A 26290-nucleotide genomic window follows, 5' to 3' on the forward strand; every position below is an offset into this window, starting at 1 on the left:
GGGTTCAAGATTGGTGCTTCAATGTTATTAATTACCTTTTCAAAGTCTACAGAATAAATAATATTTCTCTTTTATTTTCTAATGTGAAACCCTCTTTACAGTGTCACAATAAACCTATTACTTAGAATAGGCATTTAAAATTTAGATTCTTTGCATATATGCTGCATATATATTCACATACGGTCTAAGATATAGATTTCCAACTGTATTTAGTCTGTTGTCCCCTTTTCAGGAAGACAAAAGCAAAGGACAACTTTTTACAGGGCAAGCTTCCTTAAGGGAACAAAGAGCACTATAACAGCAGCCACTTCTGTCACCCTCGGCTTGTTCCACCACCCCCAGGGGGACAAGTGTCACCCTCTTTGGGAAGTGCTGGTTTAAGTTTTTCTCTCTTGTGTGTGCACTCCATGGTTATCTTATTCTGAAAGTTATGCAGGTCTCATTGGATAGATTCAGAATGTTCTCATTCTAATTTATTTATCATTTTAATTTATGTATTTGGGGGCTTTCCCAGCAGCACTCAAGGACCCAGTCATTCTCTGTCAATGTGGGGGAGGGGGCCTCCAGGGCCACGTGCTGCAAGGCTGGTTGGGGAGAAATGCGTCCCATCTCACCCTAACCCAATGCCCAGTGTGCCAAGTCATGTGTCCCATAAAGGAGGTACAGAGAGATTAAGCTATTTGTCCCATGTCAACCAGCATGTTAGATGGAGGAACCAAAACTCAAATCCAGGTCGGAACAGAGCCAGCAAAGTGTTGAATTCAGGACTTTTCATGGAGACTCAAAGGCACTATTGCCAGCATCCCTGACCCCTGTGACAGCTCCTCTTGCTCTCATCCCTTTGAACACGGAGCTGGTGACTGACTGGGAGCAAAGTGGGGTCAGTCCTAGAAAGCAGCAGCAAAACGCAGGTCTCAGCCCAGCGCCTTCCCAGGCTGTGGCTCCCTGCTGTCGAGTGCCCTTCCCTTGTCAGCGGCTGTCTATGAGCAGTGTCTCTCCTGCACACCGGAAACTTCAGCTGCTGTTTATCCTTTCCAAAAACCACCCAGTTTCAGTGCCTGCTGCCAGCACCATGCCCCCACCCCCCATCATAGACTCGGGAACAGGGGCACCCTGACAATTGGAGGATGGGGCCTGGGAAGGCTGATGGTGGAGGACAGTTCCAGGAGGGCCGTGGCTGCACTGGGTTGGCCATCCCCCCTCCACTGGCTGCCCTGCTCTCACCTGTCTGACCTGGCCTCAGTCTATCCATCCGCACCACACCGCAAAAAGTTTCCTGCACAGGCAATGAGAGGCCAGTGGTAGTAACACAGCTTCAGAAGCCTCTAGGTGCGATTCCGGCAACCCCCCCAGCACCCATGACCAAAAGCATATTGGGATGTACACCAAAGCACACGACTGGCCCTGTGGAATTTTCCTTGCCAGCTGCAGGAACGCCGAGGTGCAGGTGGAACGGAGCCTGCCCAGGGGACTCTAGGCACTGAGTTCTTTTCCCATTGCAGAATGATCCATTTGGGCCTCAAGAACTTGGGGATGATTCTAGACCTATAACGAGTCATTGGTAACCGAACAGGCCCCCGGCCAAGGGCTTCACACAGATCCTGTGAAGGTGCCAGTAGAGAGACCGGCCCCTGCAGATAAAGAACCTTAGGCAGGCAGGAGGGAGGACTGAGCCATATAGAGGGGGGCGCAGAGCCTCCTGTGAGCCTGGGGTGCATGGCCTGACAGAAGCCGAACAGGGCAGTTTCTCCGTGTGCTGAGTCATTTGTGCCTTAGCACTACAAACCTTCCCAGAAGCCCCACTAAGCAGGTCCTGTCAGGCACTCCCATGCCCTTTGACATGTCAGGAAACGGCTCAGCCAGGAGGCATCCCCTGTCCTTGGTTCCAGAGCAGGGAGGGAGACTTGACCCCAGTTTCAAGGGCTGCAGTTCCTGTTCCGAGACTCTCCATCCTTCCTCCCATCCTCCTCTGGTTGATCCTTTCCATCCATCTCACAAACACTGCTCACGGCCAGTTCTTTCCCGGGGAACACAGACTTAGGAAGGAATCAGGTGGGGCCGCAGATGTCCTGGGTGGGGTCCTGTTCCATCTGGTGACAAGGGCACATGTCTGCTGAGCCAGGCGCTGGGGCCTGAGACTCTGGGCAATGCAGGGGCTGTGCTGTGGGAAGGGATGGAGGCCATGGAAGTGCTTGGCTTTAAGGAGTTAGGGATTGAACCTGTTCCCCCCACATGCACTTCAGTCTTCTGAGCCATTTCCCAGCCCCCCTAGACTTTAAAAGCATTTGTTTTTAATTTGAGGACCTCCCAAGCAGTGTTCAGGGGTCCTGGGATCCACTCTGAACTAAAGCTCAGTCACTGAGAGTGATGTCCAATGTTAGACCCAGCAGTACTGGGGACCAACAGGACCACAGTGCTCCTGAGTAGGGAGCAGGGTGTGCAGTGACGGGGATCAAACCTGAGGCCTTGGGCATGTAGGCCCTCAGGGCAGATTTCCTGTGGTGGCTCTGAGGGTCCTCATGGCCATCAGCTCCCCCTAATTCACTTCTCTCATCCCAAACATCTCCCACCCTTGGGTGCAATTGACTCAGGCTCCACCACTGCCTGGGGGAAATGAGGGACCCTTCAGTGCTGGCAGTGGTGTCTGGCTTCTCTCAAACCTGGGCATACAGTGCGGCTCGGACCTGGCATTGCAGAAGGCATCCAGGTGGGTGAGGGGACCACTGGAACTATACCCACTGGGAGGAACTGGGAGCTGGATGTGTCTGTGGGGAGTGATTACCATCTCTCTCAGCTCTGGCCCTCGGAAAGATGACGCTTCCCAGGAACCTGCAGACAGAAGTCCGTCGAGGAATTTGGGGCATCAGGGGTATCCGGCTGCACAACTCACCGCCTCCCACTCTGCCCCCCCCCCACACACACAGCTTCTGACAGTGTTGCTTTTCATGGTGGGGAGATTTTTTAAAAAATGTTGATCAGGATTTTTTTTCTTTTTAAAACTTGTATATCATAAAATCTAAAGGGGAACATCATAAGAGGCTGAAGAGTATCCCCTCATTTTCAGATTTCCTCAGACCATGCATGGCATGCAAGTTCCCTGTGGCTTGAGCCGCTGTGTGTCTATGTGTTAGTGTGTGTGTGTGTGTACGTGTGTTAGTGTATATGAGTGTGTATTAATATGTATGTCTGAATGTATGTTAGTGTGGGTATGAGTGTGTTTTCAAGAGTGTTAGTGTATGAGTGTTGTTGTGTGTGTTGCTAGTATGTACTAATGTGATTATGTGTATATGAGTGTGTGTGTATTTTAGTGTATAGTCCTACAGTTGGCTCAGCTCCTGCAGGGAGACCCTGCTGTGTGTGTGTGTGTGTGTGTGTGCGCGCGCGCGCGCGCCACACCTATTGATGCAACTTTAGTTCTCAGCCTCAGGTGCCAACCCCAAGACCTTGCCTGGCTGGTATCTCTAAGCTGCAGTGAGGGCGGCCAGCCCCAGCAGATGGAGGCTGGCAGCCGCACAACTTCTGGCCCTCTGCTCCCCCCCTGTGGCAGTGGCTGACCCTGCCCTCATGCACGGAAGGAGGCAGCCCTGGGCAATGTGATCCCCCGAGCCTTGGCAGATTCAGTACCGAGACTTTGGGCTGAATCATTCTCCAGGCGCTTCCCCAGGGGTGCCAGGGGCTCAGGCATCCCTCTCACAGTGCTGGCACTGGTGTCCGGCTTCTCTCAAACCTGGGCATACAGTGAGGCTCGGACCTGGCATTGCAGAAGGCATCCAGGTGGCTGAGGGGGCCACTGGGACTATACCTTGGGAGTCCTTGGAGGATCGTATGGTGCTGAAGATCCAAGCAGGAGTCTTGCACAGGCTTCACTCTGACCCCAGGTTAACCCTATATGTTTGGGTTAATGTTGCAGTTTGATGTGGTGGCAGATGGAGAATATGAATAAGGAGACAAATTCTGAGGAAAGGAATGTTGTAGAGGCTCCAGGTGACCATAAATATATGTCCTAGAGACACACCACTGAATAGGGCTAGAGAGATTACAGGGTGTAAGGCGCTCCCTTTGCATGTAGCCTACCTGGTCCTTGGCAACACATGATTCCCTGAGCATCACCAGGAGTGACCTCCAAGCACAGAGAAGGGAGTAGCCCCTAAACACCACTGAGAATAACATAGTACTCCCTCCATTACCCCCCAAATAAGATGGGACCAAATTGGCGTTAGGCCATTCCCAACCCCCTGCTCCCACTGCGGCTGTCAGCTAGGGACTAGGATGCAGGTCTGTGATGCCCTTGGTGGGACAATGCCCATCAGCCTGCTGCTCTCCGAGCTAAGCGCCAGCCAAGGGGAAACCTTAGCCCCACTCTTCTCTTCTCTTCTTCATGGGGCTGGGGCTTGTGCTAGGGCCTCCCTATGAAGAAAGGGCTCGACTGCTTTCTCCCTAAGGACACGGCTGTTCTTGGGCTAGCTCTCTAGCTGTTTCTGTGGAAGCCACATTAAAAAGGTGAATGCCTGATGTGGTGTCTGACAAAACTGCTGTGGGGAGAAGGCTGCTAAGCCATGTCTCACTAGGGATGTAGTGTCTGGAAGATGCCCAACAGCTCATTTCACCGAGTGATGACTCATACAATGGGATGGGCATGGACTCATGAAGGACCCTGGACACTGTGAATACTGAGTATGGCTCCTATGGGGTTCTAAGGCAAAGCTGCCCCCACAAGTCCCAAGGTTGAGGAAGGCCATCTCCCCCCCAGGTAAAGTGGTGGGATGGGGAGGTACCAGAAAATGGTCCCTGGACAGTGCAAGGGCCCATCCTCTCAGAGCCCTGGGCCCTGCCTGATGTGCAGCTCTGCCTCAGAATCAGCCTGCAGGTGACACCACTTCCTCATCCTACTCAGCAGAAGGTGTCCATCACTCTCAGTGGAAATGGTCCCACAGTGGTCCCACCTGCTCATCCCCCTCTGATGTCCTGGAGGCTTTCCCAGTGCCACCCCGCCTTGGTGGGCAATCAGGAATAATGGACACCTAAGTATTAACAACAGTCCCCCGCCCTTAGCATCCTCCAACTGTTCCCCCCCCCCCATTAAAAGACTCAAAAAGATGTTCACAATCATTTAATGGTTGTCCCAAACACTCTTCATGTGGCACCGGATGAATTCTATGATGGGCACTGAGGACCCACAGTGCCCCAGACACCCCACAACCGAGCGCCACTTCCAGATACTTGGATCCTGCCCAAAGGGACTCGGGAATAAACGACATGATCGCAAAGACAGGGCGATTCTCTTCGAGGGTTCTTACTTTTCTCTTCCTTCTCCTTTTCCTCCTTCTCCTAACAACCTTCTTCTCCAGGGGTCTGGAAGCTCAGGATAGGAGAAGGCAATGAGGGGTGGAGGCTGTCCCGTGGCACCGGCAGAAAGAGAGGCGCTGCCAAGCCCGTACCCCAGCCACAGCTGGCAGTCTTAGAGGCACAGGACTGCTCAATAACAGACCTGCTCAATAATAAATTAAAGGGAGATTCGAAGCAGCCACCAGCCCCGCCCCCCGCGCATGCGCACTACGTGTTGCACACCAGCACATCTGCGAAGGGTCCCTGGAGGGTCTTGTTGAAGATGCAGCGGACCCACACCAGGTAGGTGGTGAAGGGCTTGATGTTCTCGGTGAAGGTGTGGTTCTGCAGGGACAGGATGTAAGGCACGTAGGTGTTCTCGCCCTGCTCCTGCAGCCACACCTCGTACTTAACCTCCCGCACCTTCAGGTACTTGAGATTCCAGGGGATCTGCCAGGAGACGCTGAGGCGGGCCTCGGACGCCCCCTGCACCGACGCCTGACACCGCGCATCCCGCACCTTGCCCGGGTACAGGCCCACCGTCCACTTCTGCTTCCGGGGCGCTGGCCGGCCCTTTACCACCTGCCGGATGGTCTGCACGAGAGACGGGATGTCCACCGTGGTGTCCTGGTAGATCCGGAAGAGCCATTCCGGGTTGCGGCAGCACAGATGCCTGGGGACCTCCTGGCTCTGCAGGATGCGGGCCTGCTCCGCCCGATCCAGGTGGGTGATGCCCCCCTGGTCCCAGGGCCGCTCGGGGTGTGTGACCGTGTTCTCGGGGATCATGTTCCGCCAGGCCACATACTGGAGGTCCATGCCGGGCAGCGTGGCCAGGGTCTTGTAGGGGGTGTAGTGGTCAGGATTGACGGCATAGGGGAAGAGTTCTACCACAGTGGCCCCGCGGGGCAGGAAGAGCGCAGTGACCAGCTGGGCACCATGCATGCTGACTAGCATGGATGCGTTGCTGACCAGCCGGACCACATCCGCAAAGGTGTGATCTTCAAGGTTCACGGTGACCGTCTTCATCTGGAACTCCTGGGCCAGGGCGAGCAGCAGCTCAGCCTCGTTCAGGATGAGTCTGTTCTGGGTGCGGCTGAAGACCAGGATGTAGTCCTCCCCGAGGGGGACGCCCGTGTGGCTCACGTTCAGCTTCTTCGTCATGAAGTGTGCAAACTGCCGGATCTCTGTGCCCGAGACCAGGATGTTGGCCTTGGGGCCCTGGGGCTGGACGAAGCCATACTGGTACCAGGTGGTGATCTTGGAGAGGCCCACGAATGCTTGGGAGAAGCAGAGCAGCCGGCCCAGGGCCTTGAGCTGCGCCCGCAGGAGCGGCTGCTTGGGGCTCAGCAGCTTGTAGAGGTCGAAGTGCGCGCCCTCGCCCCAGCCCTCCATGAAGAAGAGCCGGGCCTCCTGGGCCAGGCCGGGAAACTGGCGCAGTGTGTAGAAGAGCGGCAGCAGGTCGTCGTGGAAGACGTGCATGAGGTTGTCCGGGTTGAAGCGGTTGAGGATGAAGGCCACGTCGGGCACGAACACGGGCTTGGGCATGAAACGCAGGGCGGTGGCCGGCAGCTCCACGAAGTTGAAGTACTGGGTGTTGTGGTCCTCCACGGTGGACAGGTCGAGCAGGGCCGGCTGGAAGCGCCGGGAGCCCAGGTTGGGCAGCATGACGGAGACGTTGCCGTGGAAGAAGATGAACTCCTCCGCCTCGTTGGAGTAGCACAGCCACTTGAAGCGGCAGACTCGGTCGGTGTGCGTGCGGCCGCTGCACACCATGTGCGTGCCGCCCTCCATCAGCATCTGCAGGGCCTTGGAGTAGTTGATTCTCAGCATGGGGGTCGGCTCCGGGGCCTGGCGGCCCAGGGCCAGCTCCTCCTCCAGGGTGGCCGCATGCTCGCACAGACGCACATGCTTCCACAGGACGGCCGCCAGCACGGACACCAGCAGGGCGTTGAGCACTGCCGAGAGGTGCATCCTCACCACACCGCGGGCACCCTAGGGAGAAGGAGGCCTTGGGGATGTGCTGCAGGTCTGGTGCGTTTCACCCATCCCTGGTGACTGGCGAAAGTCTGCAGGAGGAGAGAAGGGGAAAGAAAAGGCACTGACACGGGCTGTTTGGCAGGATTCCCAGCGTGTGCTATGGGTCATGCTCAGCTGTCCATAAGAGCCCTGGAATCAGCACCATCTGGCAAATTTCATAGGAATGACAGATGAATCTGTCCCAAAGTATTCACTTCCTCCCTCCCAGACTGCTCTCAAAGGGGCGGAGGAGGGGACACCCTGACTTTGGTCTTGGCCACACAGCTTCCTGGGTGATGAGGCATTTGACAGAACCCTCTTAAGATCTGGCTGGCTGCTGGGATTCCCCGAGCAGGTGCTGAGTACCACATCCTGGGGCATCATCTCCTGAGGTTCTGCTGCAGGAGACCTAGAGGGTGGCCTGGAAGCTGCATCTCTCAGTCCTGACTCATTTTCAAGTCTCCTTGCGGATTACCATTCCATTCTGCTTCTCTCCAGTGTTTTAAACTATATCTCATGGGGCTGAAGCAATAGTACAGCAAGTAGGGCGTTTGTCTTGCATGCTGCCAAGTCAGGCTCGATTCCAGGCATCTCATATGGTCCCTGAGCACTTCCAGGAGTAATTCTTGAGTGCAAAGGCAGGAGTCAGCCCTGTGCATTGCTGGGTGTGACCCCCCAAAAAAACCCACAAAAAATCTCGTTATACACACATATCTATCTATCTATCTATCTATCTATCTATCTATCTATCTATCTATCTATCTATCTATCTATGGCTGCCCCAGGCATCAGAGTCCATAGATCTGATTTATAGTCTATAGGCACTTGCGTTTGCCTTTGTAGGAAAGAACCTACCCCTTACCTTACTCTTCCTCCTTTAGAATTATCTTAAGTTTACGTACATTGAGACCTGCATCAGACAGTTCTGCCTTGTGCTTCAAGTGGCAAATGTAATTTCCTCAAGAGAAAAGGGAACGTCCATACTGACCCATAGGTTTATACTTTCTGTTCTCTGTTCATCCCTGATGTTCCAGGTTTCCTTCCATTCTTAGTTTTCCTGAGGAATTTCTATTAGTCATTCTTTTCAGCAAGATTTGCTAACAACAAAATCTCTTGGTGCTGGAGTGACCGTAGAGAGTAAGGCATACGCCTCACACACAGCTAGATTAGGTTCAATCCCTGGCACCACATAAGGTACCTGGAGCCAGGAGTGATTCCTAAACCCTGAGTAAGGTGGGCTGCTCCCCCCCACCCCCACAAATGCCCCAAACAAAAAAAAACATGCAAACCCCAAATCTCTCACTTTCCCTCATGCGAAAATGTCTTGATTTCAACTTCTTCCCTAGAGGGCATTCTTGGTGGGTATAGAACATGCTGGGCCACTATATTTTCGGGAAACATCTGCTTCATTTGGATGACTACTCCCCTTGAAGCATGCAGCCTTACCCTTTGGGGACTCCAAGGAGTTTTCCTTAGTCCTGGTGGATAGAGGGTCAGAGTGGTGGTGGTGTGTGTGTGTGTGTGGGGGGGTAGGGTATCTTGTTCAGATTTTACTCAGTCTTAGATCTATAGGTTTACAACTTTTACCGAATTTGGGAAAATTTTAGTTAGTTTTGGGGCCACATCCAGCAATTTTGGGGGGTTACTCCCGGCTCTGCACTGAGGAATTACTCCCGATGGTGCTTGGGAGACCATATAGGATGCAGGGGAATCAGACCTGGGTCAGCCATGTAGAAGGCAATCACCCTACCCGCTGTACTATTGCTCCAATTCAAATATGGGGAAATTTTAGGCACTAGTCTGCTAAATACTTTTCTAATCTCACACAGCTCTCATAGGGCTCTAATAACACTGATGATGGGTTGAAACTTTTTTTTTTAAGGGGAGAGACAGCACAAAAGGTGGAGCACATGCCTTACAGGCACAAGAGATCAAGCATGACACCTGCTCTAGACAGCCCCCTTCTCTCTCTCTCTCTCTCTCTCTCTCTCTCTCTCACACACACACACACACACACACACACACACACACGCACACACACATACTGTATACAGCTGGAGCACTGATATATCAAGCAGGTGCCAGGCCAAGTAGAGCCAGGGGTGATACCAGGCCCCTAAGAACCACTGCAGAGGCCCCAATTACAAAATTGCTTTATATTGGGGTTGGAGAGATGGTAAAGCACTTAGTTAAGCACTTGCTTTGCATGCAGCTGACCAGGAGGTCAATCCCCATCACCCAGTTCGGTCCCCTCAAGTCCCATCAGAGTGATCCATGAGCAGAGTCAAGAGTAAGCCTGAGAACCACCATGAGTGATCTAACACCCCCATGCCCCCAATCACTTTATAGGAGTCTGAGGCCATGTTGAGCTCCTTTTCAGGTCTGTTTTCTGCCATTGTCTGTTATTGTCCTTACTGGGTAATTTTAATTGTTCTTTACTCTGATTCTTCCTTCTGTCATCTCCCTTCTACCTGGTAATTTTTAATTGGTCACTATGTTTTCCAGTTCTCAGACTTCCACTTAGTTCTTTATATAACAGTAACTTCATGCAATTAGGTTCCACCCAATAAGGTGCAGACTCTGGCAGAGAGGGAATGGGAAAAAAAAAAGTGGGGGAATCTCAGAAGAGAAGTCAAAGCAATGAAACTTCCAGGTATACAGGTCTTCAGGCTGAAAACTTGGGGCCCTCGTGAAGTGGGGTGAGCAATCTCCCCGCTACCTGATAATGCCAGAAGCCCCAGCCGCTGCACCTACAGCCCTCAGCCTCCACCCTATAAACGGCTCAACTTCATAGTTAAGAGACGCCAAGCTGATGAAACTCCCAGGTACACTGGTCTTTGGCTGAGAACTTTGGGGCCCTCTTGGGAGGGGGTGGGCTCAGTCTCTACCCTCCCAAAGCCTCAGCAGCCACACCCCCACCCCACAGCCTCTGGCATATAAATGGCCCAGCTTCACAGTGCCAAGACCAATCTCAAGAGACGCCAAGTCCAAGAATCGTCCCAGTTCTACAACTCCTGGAGCATGCAGCCACACACCTTCAAATTCCATAATATGCACAGCAAATCAGATGGAAAAGTAGCACAGATGCCCACACACCTCAATAAATAAAACAATAACACAGAAGGCTCAACTAGCAACAAAACAACTCAATAAACCCTCAGACAATGACTCTAATAACTCCATTGTGAGTTATATCAATTTTCACAAATTTTCTTTTCCTGAACTATTTTTTGATAATTCCACTTACGATTTTGTTGTAACAGGCAACATACAATAAATGACTTTGAGCCTACTAAGGGGGCTGACTTGTTGGGTGGGTGGGAAACCGGAGATAAAGGTGGAAGGAAAGGTCACACTGGTGGAGGGATTGGTGTTGGAACACTGAATGCCTGAAACAACTGTATTATGGGCAACTTTGTACACCATGGTGTTTAAATAAAGTTATAAAAACAATAAAGAAAGTGTCAGGGCCTCAGGTGGTTAATGGAGGGCCACGGGGATAAGCACAATGCAAGTTGGAGTTTTAAAACATGCTGGACTTGCGTGGCTGCCTTTGCCCCATGTGACACAAGTGCTGATCGGTACCCAGGTAGGAACTGTCACTTTCCACCAGCCACTGGAACAAGAATTTTAAACCTAGGCAGGAGAAAAAGAAAACCCCTTTCAAAGACGGATGCTGAGGCCACATGGAGGATGCGGCTGTTCTGTGCTGCTGCTGCGTGTGGTGCCGTGGCCAGAGTCTGATGTCAAGCCCAGTTCCTTGGGATTCTGGGTCAAGTGTATTAATAAACGACACAGCAGATCCAGGACTACCTGGCGCCCTGCCCCCTTTCCTTTTCCTATTCAAGTCCCTTCCCTTGGTGCAGACACTAAGATCAGACTCACTCCTGCTGTGCACCGGGCAGCAGAAAGCATGTGCCCACCGGTCAGTTATTGGCCCCCTCGGTCCTGACTGGGGCAAAGCGGATCTCCAGGTCTGAGTAGTCCTATTCCAAGCTCCCACTGGTAGACAGAGAAAGGAAGGCGGACTCCCAGGCTACTGCCTGCCACCTGCTGACCAGTCTCACCAAGTGGATAGGGAAAGGGAGGCAGTTTCCAGGCTAGCCTGCCACCTGCTGACCAATTCCCACCTCGTGGATAAAGGGAGGTGGTTCCCTGGAAGCTGCCTGCCACCTGCCGACCAAGAAGGAAGCAGCCTGACAGCAGAGCCAACATGCCAAGGGCAATGTGGCAGAGGAGAAATGCCACAGACAGACACCCTAGTCGCTGGAGCCCTGGCTGTGAGCAGGGGTGCCTTTCCTCAACACATGCTGGTTTGAGTTTGGCTTTGGGTAATAGCCGAGAGTGATCTCTCGGGCACAGAGCGAGGCCCCCTTTGCAGAGTGTCATGCATGAAGCAGATGCATAAAGGCTGAGTTTCCACCTCCTGACTTTCTGAGCTCTAACCCACTAGAGCTATTTTGGCAGCAGTTTCCAGGGCCTGGGGAGGGAAAGAACAACATGAGCTTGGAACATCCTGTAATGTCAAGTATAAGGAAGTCTTTTTTTTTTTTTTTTTATGATGAGGTGTTAAAAAAAAAAAGGCACAGAAGCCAACCCTGGAAGGATTTAGTCCAATGGCTAAATCTGAGGCAAGTCAAATAACAAAATTAAAAAGCCAGAGCAGTGGTTTATAACCTACAGAGTAAAATTAATATCCACAAGTTCAGACTGATATGAATAATTGACTAGAGTAATAGAGAAGTAGGGTATATCTTCCTTAAAGTATAATTTTTCCAATTAATAAATGTAGAAGCAATAAAAAAGACAGGAAATCACCATTTGGCAAACATCACAGAAATAATTGTTCTAAGCAAGAGCCACTGATGGATGCTAAAATTAGATGATGAAACTAAGATGAGAACCAGGATATTTGCATAGTCCTTGGGAGATACAGATGAATTACTAAGATTTAAAAATGAATTTTACTGTAAAGAAGCCGGCAGACATTTCCTGAACCTAACAACTGCCATCCCCAGTATTAAGTTATCATGCACCCCTAAACGTGAGGCACTGGGTGGGCGGGGGTGGGGGAGAAGGCAACACAGATGGGCTGGTCTACATGGACCTCACTGGGCACTTTGGGCTCAAGGGTTACCTTCCCAGCAGGAAATCAGGAGGGCAGGCTTGTGGTGAGTAGAGGACAGGCCCTGAGATCAAACTGTCTGGGTTGCTAACTTGACCACTTATAGAGCAGGCAGCTTGGGAAATGTCCCAAAGGAATGGATGTATCAAGAGCGCTGGGAGGGCTTGACAGGAGCACCCAGAGAGTTCCCTGATGGAGCAGGGGGTCCCCACAGTGGCAACAGGCCGGGCACAGGCTCCCACCCAACTTCTCCTCCCTACTCTTGTTTCTGGTTAATGTGAAGTAGGGGCCAGCTTGGGGGTCCTTTGGCAGTCCATGTCAGGGGACCATCCCAGCACAGACAACCTGGAAAGACAGAAAACCATAAATCTGAACGTTTGCGGGGACGACACAGACTGCAGGGAGAAGCCTTCCTGCCAGTCTGGAATGAGGGCCAGAACCCACCAGGAGATGGCTCACAGGCAGGATGGTGTGTGTGTGTGTGTGTGTGTGTGTGTGTGTGTGTGTGTGTGTGTGTGAGAGAGAGAGAGAGAGAGAGAGAGAGAAAGACAGACAGACAGACAGACAGGCAAACTGACCCAAGCCCCCACAAGCTAAAAATCCCTCCTTCAAGTGATTTCACTTCCTTTTCTGTTTCCATAAAAATTCTTAATTGCTTGTTTTGTTTTACTCTCTCCATGATTTATGAGAATCCATAAAAATTCTTGTCTATGGCCAAAGACAAAGGGCCTGGGTGCTGTTGAAGGTCTTTCCTTTGACTTTGTCCCCTGCGAAGGTCTTGCTGGGCTGTGGTCTGAAAATCTCTGAGACCCACAGACCCTGGACATCCAGACTGGAGGGCCCAGCTCCCCCCGTAGGTCTCAGGGGCAGCTTACTGATGGCCCAAGCCGGGCGGGCAGGGCTTGAATGTCCACCCTGCACAAGAGTTCATGCAGATGGAACCAGTTCTGACCTTCCTGGGCATGCACCCCACCCACAACATGGGGATTGGGCACAAATAATCTACTCGCACTTGAACTTTTATCTCAGGACTGCTCCCAGGGTGGTAGGACTTTAGCCTTCTGTGACATTAGAGAGATGACAAGCCATCCTTGACAAGTAGAAGAAAGTCCACAAGTATTTAGGCATTGCCAAATCCTTCCCAACAGGTATGGCTGAAAGAACACAATACCGCTGAATCTTCCCAGGGAGACTGATCCGAGATTGGTAACTCTGGGGCCTTCTCAGAATGGGGCTGCAGATTCCCCTTTCTGCTGGAAGACACGGCAGCTCACACCTGACACTTTCCAACACAGAAATGGTCCAGAGACACAATTGAACTTCATCAAACTGCCAAATCATGAAGTTGTTCCAAATCTTTGGCTCGTGGACCACGCAGTCACATACATGACCGCATGACACCTCTAGAAATTTCATGGGACTGTCAGTCCAGGCTTACAGCAAATCTAAACAAAGTTGCATAGAAGACCACCAAGCTCAATGCGCCTACACCATCATACAGAGGCTCAACTAGCCTCTAGCCAGATCCCAGGACAATGACTTTAGTAACTTTAGTATATTTCGCTGTGAAATATAACAATGACCACACACTGAGTCTTTTTTTTTTCTTTTTGGGTCACACCCAGCAATGCACAGGAGTTACTCCAGGCTCATGCACTCAGGAATTCCTCCTGGCGGTGCTCAGGGGACTATATGGGATACTGGGAATCAAACCCGGGTCGGCCGCGTGCAAGGCAAACACCCTACCCGCTGTATTATCGCTCCAGCCCCACACTGAGTCTTGTTAATTGAAGTTTTGATAATTCCATTTGCCTTTGTGTTATAACAGACAATACAAAGTAAATTGCTTTGTGCTTGCAAGGGGGCAGGCTGGGGTGGTGGGTGGGAAGCTGGGGACACTGGTGGAGGGAAGGGCATGCTGGTGGTGGGACTGGTGTGGGAACACTGAATGCCTGAAACAACTGTATTATGAACAACTCGGTAAAATCATGGTATTATAAGAAATTAAAAAGAAGTCCTTCCCACACATGCCCTGGGGTTCCCTCTTCCCACCCTGCAAATGCACCAGCAGAACCAAAGGGTCAGGCAGAAGGTTAGAAACTGAAAGAGAAGAGATGGAGGCAGAGTTCATGTTCATCAGATTCTGGCCCTGAAGGAGAGAAAGGAGAGCCTTCCCCTGCACCACATAAAAATGGTTCTGGACATTCCAGGAGGAAAATTGAAATTGGCCACATATATTTGTGCCAAGAGGGAAGCCACAGACCAGGGCAGTTTTCACTGTGACTTGGACCTTGAGGGGCTGCCAGTCTCAGTGAGGGATGGGAGAGGACTTGGCCCATGAGATCTGGTCTGGGAGATAGTGACAGATGTCCTGCTCCATGGTGGCCCTCAGCAGGACTGTAGCTGAGCCACTAGCTGGGCATGCTCACTGCTCAGTGCTCCATGCACTGACAGGACCCCAAGACAACAGCAAGCAGAGGCCGAGCCCTCTTTCCCACCAGAGGCCGCGACTCTCAGCTGGCTCTGCCGAAGAGGGCCAAGGGGGAGAGATTCGCACATCGGGAGGCAGCGCCTCTCACTCCGGCAGATCCCTAAACACGCTGTCCTTAGCAATTACCGCTGCGAGTGGCCACTTTCCTAGGATGGCAAGAGCAGAGCTGGCATTGCCGTCCTTCATCCTCCAGCTGAAGACACTTCTAAGTCACTGGTGTGCAGATCTGGTAAGCACTGAACGCTCTCATAGTTTCAGCACAGGGCCGGGCCCCACCCATGCACACACCTCCTCTCCTCCTCCTCCCCTTCGGCGCAGCAGCAAGGACCGCACTGCCCTGTTCACCCGAGAGAGGCCTGGAGTCTGGCCACAGTTGCATTTCCGTTGGGGCTGGCTCTCATTTCGAGGGTCCTTGGACAAGGAGGCAAAGTGGACCCAGAGGCAAGGCCTTCCCAAGGTAATCCAGTTCATCTCCAAGTCCTGGCTGCTGGGGGAACCAGAACAGCAGGACCCAAAGGTTGTCACGGGAGCCTGTTTTGAAGCCAGGGAGGTCACAGCAAGAAAGGTCTGGCTAATTCACTTCAGCCCGCCAACCTGCTTTGCCCAGACTGGCCTGGCCTCGCTTTATCACCCCAGAAATCACTGATGCAAAGGTCAGTGCCTGACCCAACAGACAACTCTGGGACCATGAGCAAATACCTGCTCCTGGTGGACATGAAAGAACATCAAAGCCCTGTCCTTTCAGAGACAGAGGCCACCTCTGCCAAGTCACCGAGAGCACATTCCACTTTCGGGTCTAACACTTTGGGTTCCCATGCAAAACTTCCACCCAAAGCTACTTAAACCACTCACTCCCTTGCTTAATTCTTTTTTATTTTTCTTTTTGGGTCACACCCGGCAGTGCACAGGGGTTACTCCTGGCTCTGCACTCAGGAATTACCCCTGGCGGTGCTCAGGGGACCATATGGGATGCTGGGAATCGAACCCAGGTTGGCCGCATGCAAGGCAAATGCCCTACCTGCTGCTTTATCACTCCAGCCCCTCCCTTGCTTAATTCTTATTAAAAGGAAAACGAAAAATCCCAGTCCTGAATCCGGGAGATGGATATGAACATGCCTCCTACCTGGAGGTGTCACAAGGCTTCTTTCCTGCTTTCATCTTATTTCATTTTCCTATTTTCATTTTGTGCTGGGACGAAACCCAGGTCTTTGTGCAAGCAAAGCCCGTACTCCACCCCAGACCCTCTAGGGCTGCTCTCTTCTCTCCAAAGCCAGTGTCATCAGCCGAGGGCTCGTGTGCAAGTCCGGAGGTGGTCTCTCCCCTCAGGTCAGCGCTGCAGGGCATAGTGGTGAGGATGCCAAGGTCACCCCAAGCATCACTCTCTGCTTCCTCAGGCCCCAGATGGAGGACCCAACTGGTGCAAAGCACAAAAAACTGCGTGGCTCAGCCAGGGCACAGCATGAGAGAGCAAGAAGCTTCTCCAAGATACAGAAAAAGGAAAGAGACTAAAAGCAAACCCAACAAAAGCCTTGAGAAATGGAGGCAGACAACAGATGCTGCTGCCTTTCATGCCAACCCCCACTCCGTCCCCCATTAGCTGCAGAGTGGCTAACCCAGTTCCTACAGACACAGTGACCCCCCTTTCCAGGATCCCATCTATGCTGAGAAGCAGGGAGATCTTGGTACTGCCACAAGCAGCCACAGACACAGCCAGAGCTGGGAAGCTGACAGGGGTGGGGAGTGGGGGAGAGGCAGTGGGGCAGGACTGTCATAGGGGAGGATGGTCTGATGCTGCTCATCTGGCAGTGGGAGCACAGCTGCCCCCCCCCCACCCCAGTCAGCTCCAGACACAGGCTCAGAGGAGGGTGTGATAGTCAAAGCGCTAGGCACAGTGTGTGTGTGTGTGTGTGTGTGTGTGTGTGTGTGTGTGTTTGTGTTTGTGTTTGTGTGTAGAGGTTTGGGCCACACCTGGCAGTGCCCAGAGGTCAGAGGTCACTCGACCAGGACTCAGGGGACAGGATGTGGCACTGGGGATGGAACCTGAGTCAGCCGTGTGCAAGGTAAGCAGCGACCCCACCTGTCCAGTTCAAGGATTTCTAGGTCGAGGGCAGGGGTATAAACTCACATTGTGACCAAGAACTTGGCATGCAGAGACGTGAGAGGCAGGCATGTGGCTTGGACACGAACCCTCTATGTGACAGTTCTAGCATATGAGGACTGGACCCAGCTGGCTGGGAATGTGTCCGGGGCAGGGAGGTGGGTAACTTGGATGCATCAGGGAGCTCAGGCTGCCATCAGAAAATACCACAGATGGAGAGTTTAAACCACAGAAATTCATGTCCATGCTTCTGGAGGCGGGGACAGCAAGACCCAGGTGTCAGCAGGTCTGGCTGTCCCGGGGTCCCTCGCCTTAGCCTGCTGAAGGCTGCTCACCCACCATGCTCCCGTGACCAGGCCGTGGGCATGTGGGGAGAGGGGAGCTCTGGCCTTGCTCCCTCTCCTGCTAAGGACACCCACCAGGCCTATGAGCACAGAACTCACCCCGTGACTTCATTTTACCAGAACGAGACTCTAAAAGGTGCCATCCATAAATTAAGTCACGGAGAGGAAGAGCTTCAACATGTTATTTGTGGGCAGGCAGAGACCCACAATGCAGACCATACTGTCCCACGCTCCGCCCCAGAGAAGCGAGGATCCATTGAAGATGTGTTCTCAGAAGTTCTCAGAAGTGGTAACTTCTGGCGACTGTTCTAATTGAGCGAAGATGATGTGCGCACCCAGGGCTGAAGCAGGGCTTCCCTGCTGGCTGTTAACAGCCCGCAAGGCAGTTCTGCCTAGAGAGAACTAGGGCATCTCTGCCCACCTCCAGCTGTGCCAGGCTCCCAACTCTCCTCTGGGCACACAGCAGGGGGTATACTCTTGGTACCCACCAGACCCTCCAGGAGACTCTCCAGGGCCCCGGCCAAGATGGGCTGTGAAGGCACTTACAAAAAGCTTTCTCCATTGATTGACAGGATGACAGCATCACTCTTAAGGGTTGTTCATTCTCCCACTGAGAACCAAGGATGCGTTCTTCCGTGTATCACCGAGATATGCTTTTATCCTAACAGCAATCTGAATGTGCTTTTATAAATGTGCTTTTAAATTCAAAACCACAATGAGAGATCATCTCACACCACAGACATTGGCACACATCAAAAAGAACAAGAACAACCAGTGCTGGCACAGATGCGGGAAGAAAGGAACTCTCATCTATAGCTGGTGGGAATGCTGACTGGTCCAGCCTTTTTTTGGAAAACAATATGGACATTCCTCAAAAAACCAGAAATTAAGCTCCCATTTGACACAGCAATACTACTTCTGGGAATATACCCCAGGGTCCCAAAAACACACAGCAAAAATGCCACCTGCACTTCTATGTTCATTGCAGCACTATTCACAACAGCCAGAATCTGGGAACAACCCAAGGGCTCAAGAACAGATGACTGGATAAATAATTTAAAAAACAACAACTATGGTACATCTATACAGTGGAATATTACACAGCCACAAGGAAAAATGAAGTCATAAAATTTGCTTATAAATGGATGGACATGGAGAGTATCATGCTGAGTGAAATGAGTCAGAAGGAGAGGGACAGACATAGAATGACTGCACTCATTTGGGAAATATAAAAAAACATAGTGTGAGACTAATATTCAATTATATAAAAAACAGGGGCCAGGAGGATTTGCCCATGGTTGGAAGCTTGCCACAAGTACATGGGGGAAGGAGGGAAGTTAGGATAGAGAGGGGACTACTATGAGACATCGAGAGAGAGAGAGAGGGGGGGGAGGATAAAGAGAGGGAGGGAGGGAAGGAAGGTATGGAGAGAAAGAGAGGGAGGGAGGGAGAGGGAGGGAGGGGGGAGAGAGAGAGAGAGAGAGAGAGAGGGGGGTGTCTGTTTATGGGGATAGGGTGGGGGAGGGTAACTGGGGACATTGGTGGTGAGAAATGTGAAGAATTTCTTGGAATACTGTATGACTGAAACCCAATCGTGAATTACCTTGTAAATGTGTATCTCGTGGTGATTTTGAATAAACAAAACATTTTTGTTTAAAAAATAAACCCAAAAATGTGCTTCCATACAAACATGCTTCTTATCCAAAATCTTTGCACTGATAATTCACCAGGAGGATTATAAGACCCCTTGCTTTAGAGAACGAGGGACAGTCACAAAGAAGCAGAAAGAAGTATGCAGAACATACCAACGCATACCAGGGGCCAGACATCTCTGGGAAGCATCTGCGGGTGGGCTAGGCGGGGTCTTTATGGTGGCAAGTATCAAAGTAAGCAGCTGGTGTTGCAGGCAAAGAGATGAGAGAGAGGCTGGGAGTGTGCAGTAGAGGCAAAACAGACAATTTTGGGATCCAAACAAGCAGTTGACATAACACCCAGTTAGAGGAGCCCAGCCTGAAAAATCTTTAAGATCCAAAAATTTCAGGGGTTGAAGAGAATTGTCCAGTGGGTAAAGCATTTGCCTGCGTGCCGTCAACCCAGGCTTAAGCCCCAGCATCCCATAGGTCCCCCGAGTCTGACCAGGTGTAATAACCGAGCACAGAGCCAAAACTCAAAACCAGTAACAGCAAAGTCGTGGAATTCCAGCCAGGAGCATGGCTGGACCCTTTGGGAGAAGTGGCTTCACCACTGGAACAAAAGCCAAACTAAGATTATCAAAGACCACCAACAGCTTGAAGCTCGCCCCCTGACATACACCCGGGCAACAGGCTCCAGAGGGGTGCAGTATGTAAAAAGTGTATAAACTGACCAGAAAGGGGGAAAGGAACAAAGGGGCCTTTCTGGGGAAGGAGACGCATCCCTGCCTGAGATGTGGACTTTCTCACTTTGGGACTCACACTCCAGGTCTTGGGGACTCACTGTGGCACTCCTTGGGATGTGTACTGGGCTCTCTCCACCCTGGAGCTTTATAAAACCCTCTTTCCCTCTCTCCTCATTTCCCAGATAAACTTACTTCACTTCTCATCCTCTTCCTGAGAGTCTTTCCTCAAGGGAAAGTGATGTTCCTGGGAAACCTGCCTAGGATTTAGGGCTTGACGTTCCTTTCCAGATTCTTTGCTCCGGCCTGAACCCAGCGCTCCTGAGAACGTGGGGAGTGGCGATCATTCCCCCACGAGTTGAGTCAGTGGAACTCAGGTGCGGTGAGATGATGAGAGTGAGAGGTCTCAGGGCAGGGGAGATACCAGGTCTGTAATGCGCAGGGGCTCATGGCAAACTCACATCAGTCCCGGGTTCCCCCAGGCTGGAGGCTCTGCCACCAAGGGAGCTGGCTGGGCAGAGCATGGCAAGCCAGATGAAGATGGAGGAGCGCGGGCTTGGGCAGTGCCATGAGACCCAGGGTGTCCTCAGTGGGGTTCAGGCGACCACGTGGGCTCTGCAGGGTGAAGCCTGGTCAGGAATGGCCCCTGCTGGACCGGTCTGCCTAGGGCCTCATTACCTCGGCATCACTCTCATTCCCGTCCTCGTACAAATAATAAGAACAGCAGCGGACCAAACCAGGTCCGGATTCACCACTCCCCAGGGAAGGAAGCGAAACCCCGCTAGAGAGTTGAGAAACCTGCGTCCAGTTAGCAGAAAGGGCTGCGGGCCTCAGAGCCAGATGCTGCCTCCGCTACTGTTTCTTCTTTTTATCTGCAAGTAATTTCAGACTTGTAACATGTTGCTTCACTAGGAACTCGCTACATTTTTACTCTTACCTACTGCTCAGTTGACACATTTTCTTTTATTTGTCATCCTCCCCACCCCACCCCCAGACACACCAAACATGAGGGCAATGTTGTGCTCCTCAAGCCCCTCCACCATGCATCTTCTAAGAATAAATGACATCACCGAAATGCAGAAGCGGGATATTGCTAAGCTCACTGCCAACACTCCGTGGTCTATTCTGTGGTTCAGAATCTAGTCCAGGATGAATCACAGCCTCCAGGGATCAGTTTTCTCTACTTCCCTCCGACCTGAGCGGCTTCTGGGTCTTTCCCTGACCTTCAGGACCCTGAACTTTAGAACAGTCCAGGCGGTAATTTCCTGGGAAGTTCCTCAGTCAGAGTGCGTCCCCCATATCCTCCTGATTGGACTGAGGACCAGGAACTGGAATGGAATCCACATAGGCTCAACCATTCTTTCTGAAGCCTTGTGAGTCCTGCTGGGGACCATTAGGAAGGATCTTACAGGTGGGATCCTAAGGGGAATGGATGCTTAAGGCTCAGGGTTGCTTCCCTTCGGGAGAAGCTGCTGGGCCTAGCCCAGCTCCCACTCTGCGCCTGCGTGCTGAGGCTGCTTTTGCATGGCAGGAGGGGACCTGACTGGGCCATATGCAAGTTAGGCTCTAGGAGTAGGGGAGTCACACACCACCTCACCCCACCCCTCATGGCTGCTGCTCTGCTTGGGGCAGAGTCCTGAGGGTGTGCAGAGTGAAGGGGACGAGGACTCCAGCCCAGGGGAGGCGGGCTGGAGCTTACTGAACAAGGAGGGATTGGCCACACTGCGGGCCCAGGTCCAGCAGCAACAACCCAAGAGGGCTGCCCCACAGCGGAGAGAGGGGCTGGTCACTGTGTCCTCCGAGGCAGCACTCATAGGTGACCTCCTCTACCAGAATACCAGAAATGCAGAATCCTGGGTTCGATTCCAGACCCATCATTCCGGAATGGGAAGTGGAATCCAGGGAGCTGAGTTTTACCAAACTTCCCACAAGGTGCCTTCTGCGTCTTCCCATAAAGAGCTCAATTTCCTGCCTCTAAATACCCAGGGTGGGCATTGCTAGCTAGGCCAGAAGCAAACAATCTCTTCCTCCCTCATCACTCATGTCTTGATTTGTTCCCGGTCTCTGCTAAGATGATGAGGAAGCCTAAATTCTGGGGCAGGAGAAGCCTGCGATAAAACACTTAAGGACCCTCCTGAGAAAAGTGTTCTCAACCATCGCCTCCCCCTACAAAATACTTAGCTTGTGATCTTGAGAGGAAAAAACAAACAAAAGACAGTCTGATCTCTCAGGCCAGCTAAATGACTGAAAGCAAAAGCCAGTGCCTCGTGGGAGAGGCAGGGAGAGGTCAGACTCCATGGTGGGCCCCAGTATCAGACGTGCAGACCTGCAGAGAGGGTAGGTGCCCTGACAGCAAGGCCAGCCGGTCACTCTGCCTGCACTGAAGCCTGTGTTTGAGAGTTGGGAGGGGGGGGAGAGGGAGAGAGAGAGAGAGAGAGAGAGAGAGAGAGAGAGAGAGAAGAGGGAGAGAGAAGGAGAGAGAGAGGAGGGGAGAGAGAGGACTGAGAGAGAAAGGGAAGGTGGAGAGAAAGAAAGGGGGGGGAGACTGAGCAAGAGGGACTGTGGGGGGGGAGTGTTTGGGGGGAGAGAAAGAGAGGGCAAACCTTAGGGCAATGCAGTATTTTTTACGACAAGGGCAGAGCAGGAGTGGACGGTTCTAGAAATACAAGCCCACAGGCCCTGCACTGTAACTTAGCAACCCAAGGGCTCTTGTGTAATCGCTCCCTACTGGGGGAGGCAGAGCGATATCGGTGGTGGTGGCAGGTGGCTCAGGAAGACAGGGTCATGTTCCCACCTGGAGGGACGGCTGGGGAGCTGCCAGTAGTGCCAGTAGGTGGGCCGGGCTCTGGTCCTGCGCACCCCCGCCCTCCCCCCCCCCCCGCCTCCCAGCAGCTGGGGGTTGCTGATTTTCCTTTTTTTTCTGACACCCCTAAGCCATTAATGTGGAATTCCAAATCCACTGCTATTTTAGAGGAAAAAACAAAACAAACAAACAAAAAACCAAACAAACAACCACAGCCCTCAGATCTGATCTGCCCTGACTATTTTATGAAAGACACTCCTCAGGTAAGTCATGTGAAAAGAGAAAGTACGGCAGGAGGGCTGCCCCTGCCCAGAGCAGACTCGGGTCCAGAGAAGCAGCCCACAGCTTGGGGCTTCTTCCCAGCCCCTAGAAGAGGCATCCTGGCGGCACAGCCAAACTCTCCAGATCTCTCAGCCTGGCCCACGGGGGGTCTCATGGTCAGAACTGCCAGGGGCCACAGGGCTTGCTTCCCAACACCCTCAGGGGTACCCCCTCTAGTTCCCCAAATAGTTAAGCTGTGGCAGACTCCTGCCCTCTCCCATGTGGGAGGGGAAACCCCCTCCTGAAACACAGAAGCCTTATCATCCCAATACCCACCTCAACAGCAGCGGGGACCACACAGTGCAGAAGGCCAGCAGCAGGCGCTGGTTCTGCAGCTGAGATGCCAGTAGCTTGGTTAGGCTCTGGTCCTGCCCACCCCCGACTCCTGCCCTCCCCCCGCAGCTGGGGGATGCTGACTTTCCTTTCTTTTCTGACATATAAAAAGCCGTGCATCACGACTGCCCAGAATTTGATGAGCTAGAAGGTAAAGGTACACCCCGGAAACCATCACCATAATCTATGCCACAAACCATAAACCTATTCACGACTCCTAATGTTTCCCCTGGCCCTCTTATTTTTTATTGTGAGAAAAGCACTTAACCTAAGATTTAGTTTCTTCTTAGCAACATTCTCAGTCTATCAAACAGCACTGTGAACTACAGGCTGTGTGGTGGATCCCTGAGACCTCGTCATCTCATAGACCTGAAAATTCTGTGCTGTTGGCCTTTCACCTCTCTCTCAACCTTGCTTCTAAGAAGTTGAATACTGGGGGTGGAGCAATAGTACAGTGGTTAGAATGTTTGCCTTGCACGAGGCCAGCCAACATTTGATCCCGGGAATACCATATGGTCCCCTGAGCACCATGAGGAGTGATTCCTGACTGCAGAGTCAGGAGTAACCCCTGAGCATTGCCGGGTATGATCCAAAGAGCTAAGAGGTCAAATATTTTATTTTTTATAAGAGCTATCTGCTGTGTGCCAGGGTGTTGGGGAGAGCAGGGGCCCTTTCCTCAATGCTTAGCTCAGTGCTGGGTTGGGAGTGCTTATGGCCTTTAGCTACACCCAATGGTGTTCAAGGGACCATGCAGCCCTGGGGACCCAATCAGGGCCATCCACATGCGGGGTGTGCTTGAGCTGTATTGCTAGGCTGACTTTGAATAGTTTCGCTTCATCATATAATGGCATTGTATGACATTTGTCTTTCTCTGTCTACAAGCATTGGCACAGTGCCTGGCAATTATTTTTGTACTATTATTAATCAGGATGTTGTAAGCACTCTCTGTCAGGCCAGGCACAATGCTCCATGCTTTCCATGAATCCTCCCATTGATTATCACCTACAAACCTCAAAGAGGTGTGAACAATCTCATTCCACAGCTGGGGAAGTCTGTACAGATTTGCTAAGTGACCTGCCCGATGTCGCTTGGCTGTTAAGCGACAATCAGCTAGAATGAAACTCAAGCCTGACTCCCAGGCCTAGGATGACATTGGCAGGTTTTGCCTCCCGCATTTATTATCTTCTCCGATAAAAACCCCTCTCAGGGGACAGGAGCATCCTGCGGGAGATGCTGACAGAGTGACGAGGACCCTCGGGGAATGCTTTGGTAATTAAATTTTCTGATTAGCTCCGTATTCAGGAGGCACCTTTGTTTATTGCTGAATGTTCTAAAGCCAGGTTGAGAGCAAGAACTGGCCAACCAGAAAGCCGGTGGGGAATATGCGACAGCTCCATTGACAACTCAGCACATCAAGGCCTCCCAGACACTTCCATGGACACGCAGGCCACGGTGTGTGTGAACCAGCATCTCATCCTCTTGAACCAAGGATCTCTGCTCTGACTTCTGCTCATCTTTCCTGGCAAGCCAGGTGCTGCAGCTGCTGCCTGCTGGCCATCTTGGAGGCAGAGGGGCCCAGTGTCATTCTTGCCTCTCCTAACCACAGCCGCTGACATTCCTCCTCCAAGCAGTGAAAGGAGGCGATGGAAGATTGTCAAGATGTAGGTACGCTGGAGAAGGGGTCTTGCTCTAGCAAAGGTGGTCCTGGGTTCCACTCTCCCTCCCCGCATGCCAGACGGAGACACTGGGCCCAGGATATCCGGCGCCCAGCTTCACAGATGCTTGCACCAAGTGGGTTGGGAAATGTCCTTTTATCCCCAGTTGGCAGAGAAAAGAAAAAAAACTCAAAACCAAAAAAACAGGTTCTGAGCTGACAGTGACTTGCTCAAGGGCACATGGACACTCAGGCCGGGGATTTGGGTGCCCAGCACACGAAGCGTCAACGCTGAGTAGATGAAGCCTTTTGTGCCAGTGGCTGGGAGCAACTCAGGCCTTTCTTCCAGGCTTGGTCTCGCTTTCCCAAGAGTTGCATAAAGTAAGCTGATTCCGTCCACCCAGCACGCACATGCCTTTGGTTCAGGACGCCAAGACCTGGGGAGGGGATGTCTACCAGGGATGGGGAGGTGGGTTCGGACACGGGTCTTGGGTCGGGGACCCACCGGCCCCTTCTTCAGAATCGAGCTCAGTGATTTGCAGCAGATTAACACCCCACAGAGAGGGGTCCTCTGGCACCACGGAGAGCAGGGATGGGCTGCAGGCCCGCCTACGTAGTGCCCTGGAGGAAACGCACGAGGCCCAGGCCCCTTAGGTACCTCGCCTGGCTCCTACCCGCGCCTCCTGCGCACCATCAGTTCCTAAGCAAAAGAGCGTTGGGGACGCGCAGCTGGTGCCAGCCCCAAGCGAAGGGCTTCGGTGGGCAATACCTACCTGCCTCCCTGGGCCCGCAGCCCCCGCCCCGCGAGGGTGCACCTCCTTCCTCCCCTTCTCCCCCGCCACTTCTCGAGCCAGCGTTCGACCACACCACGCGTCCCTCCTCGGCTCTGCCAACTCCCCGAGGTTCTCCCTCGCTCCCAGGCTTCACGTCGCGCCGTCTGCTCCCCGCGGAGGTCGGGGGCGAGGCAGCGGGTTGCAGACCCAGCTGGGTGGCAGGACCCCCCGAGAGCAGAGGGAGCGCGCGCATCTCACCTGCAGCACCCCCGGGCTGAAGACAGCCCCACCGCCGCGTCCAGGTGCGAAGCCCGCGCGGAGCCCGCTCCGGCCAGCACCGCGGCCGCGCCCGGCACCCGCGCACACAGGCCCGGGCGCAGCGAAGTCCCGTCCGCCGTCCCAGCCCGGGCTCCGGGGCCAGCGCGCGCCTACCCGGCTGGCCAGCCCCGCGCGGCAGCTGTGCGCGCGCGCAGCTCCTGCGGTCCGGCAAGCACCACCCCGCGGCTCTGAGAACCCTGGGAACGGTAGTTTGGATCCGAGGACGCCGGCCCCTGCATCCCTGGAATCCTGGGAGTCGTAGTTTTCTCTTCCGGAGGCGCTTGTTGAACTTGCTGGGGGGTGTCCTAATAGTCC

At 52.7% G+C, this 26290-nt stretch overlaps 1 protein-coding gene across 1 annotated transcript; it reads right to left on the minus strand.

Annotated features, from left to right (window-relative positions):
* Nucleotides 1-5095: 5095 nt before the first annotated feature.
* On the minus strand, nt 5096-26133 carry POMGNT2 (protein O-linked mannose N-acetylglucosaminyltransferase 2 (beta 1,4-)). The gene is made up of 2 exons (XM_004614537.2): nt 25916-26133; nt 5096-7391 (listed from the first exon to the last, which is right to left on the minus strand). The coding sequence occupies exon 2, from the start codon at nt 7294-7296 to the stop codon at nt 5554-5556; it is 1743 nt and encodes a 580-aa protein (XP_004614594.2). The 5' UTR covers nt 7297-7391; nt 25916-26133; the 3' UTR covers nt 5096-5553.
* Nucleotides 26134-26290: the final 157 nt, after the last annotated feature.

This window comes from Sorex araneus, chromosome 4 (assembly GCF_027595985.1).
Source record: "Sorex araneus isolate mSorAra2 chromosome 4, mSorAra2.pri, whole genome shotgun sequence".
Classification (NCBI taxonomy): domain Eukaryota; kingdom Metazoa; phylum Chordata; class Mammalia; order Eulipotyphla; family Soricidae; genus Sorex; species Sorex araneus.

Excerpts from the sequence above, each read along its gene's own strand:
- POMGNT2 (XM_004614537.2), bottom strand. The coding sequence starts at position 7,296 with ATGCACCTCTCGGCAGTGCTCAACGCCCTGCTGGTGTCCGTGCTGGCG.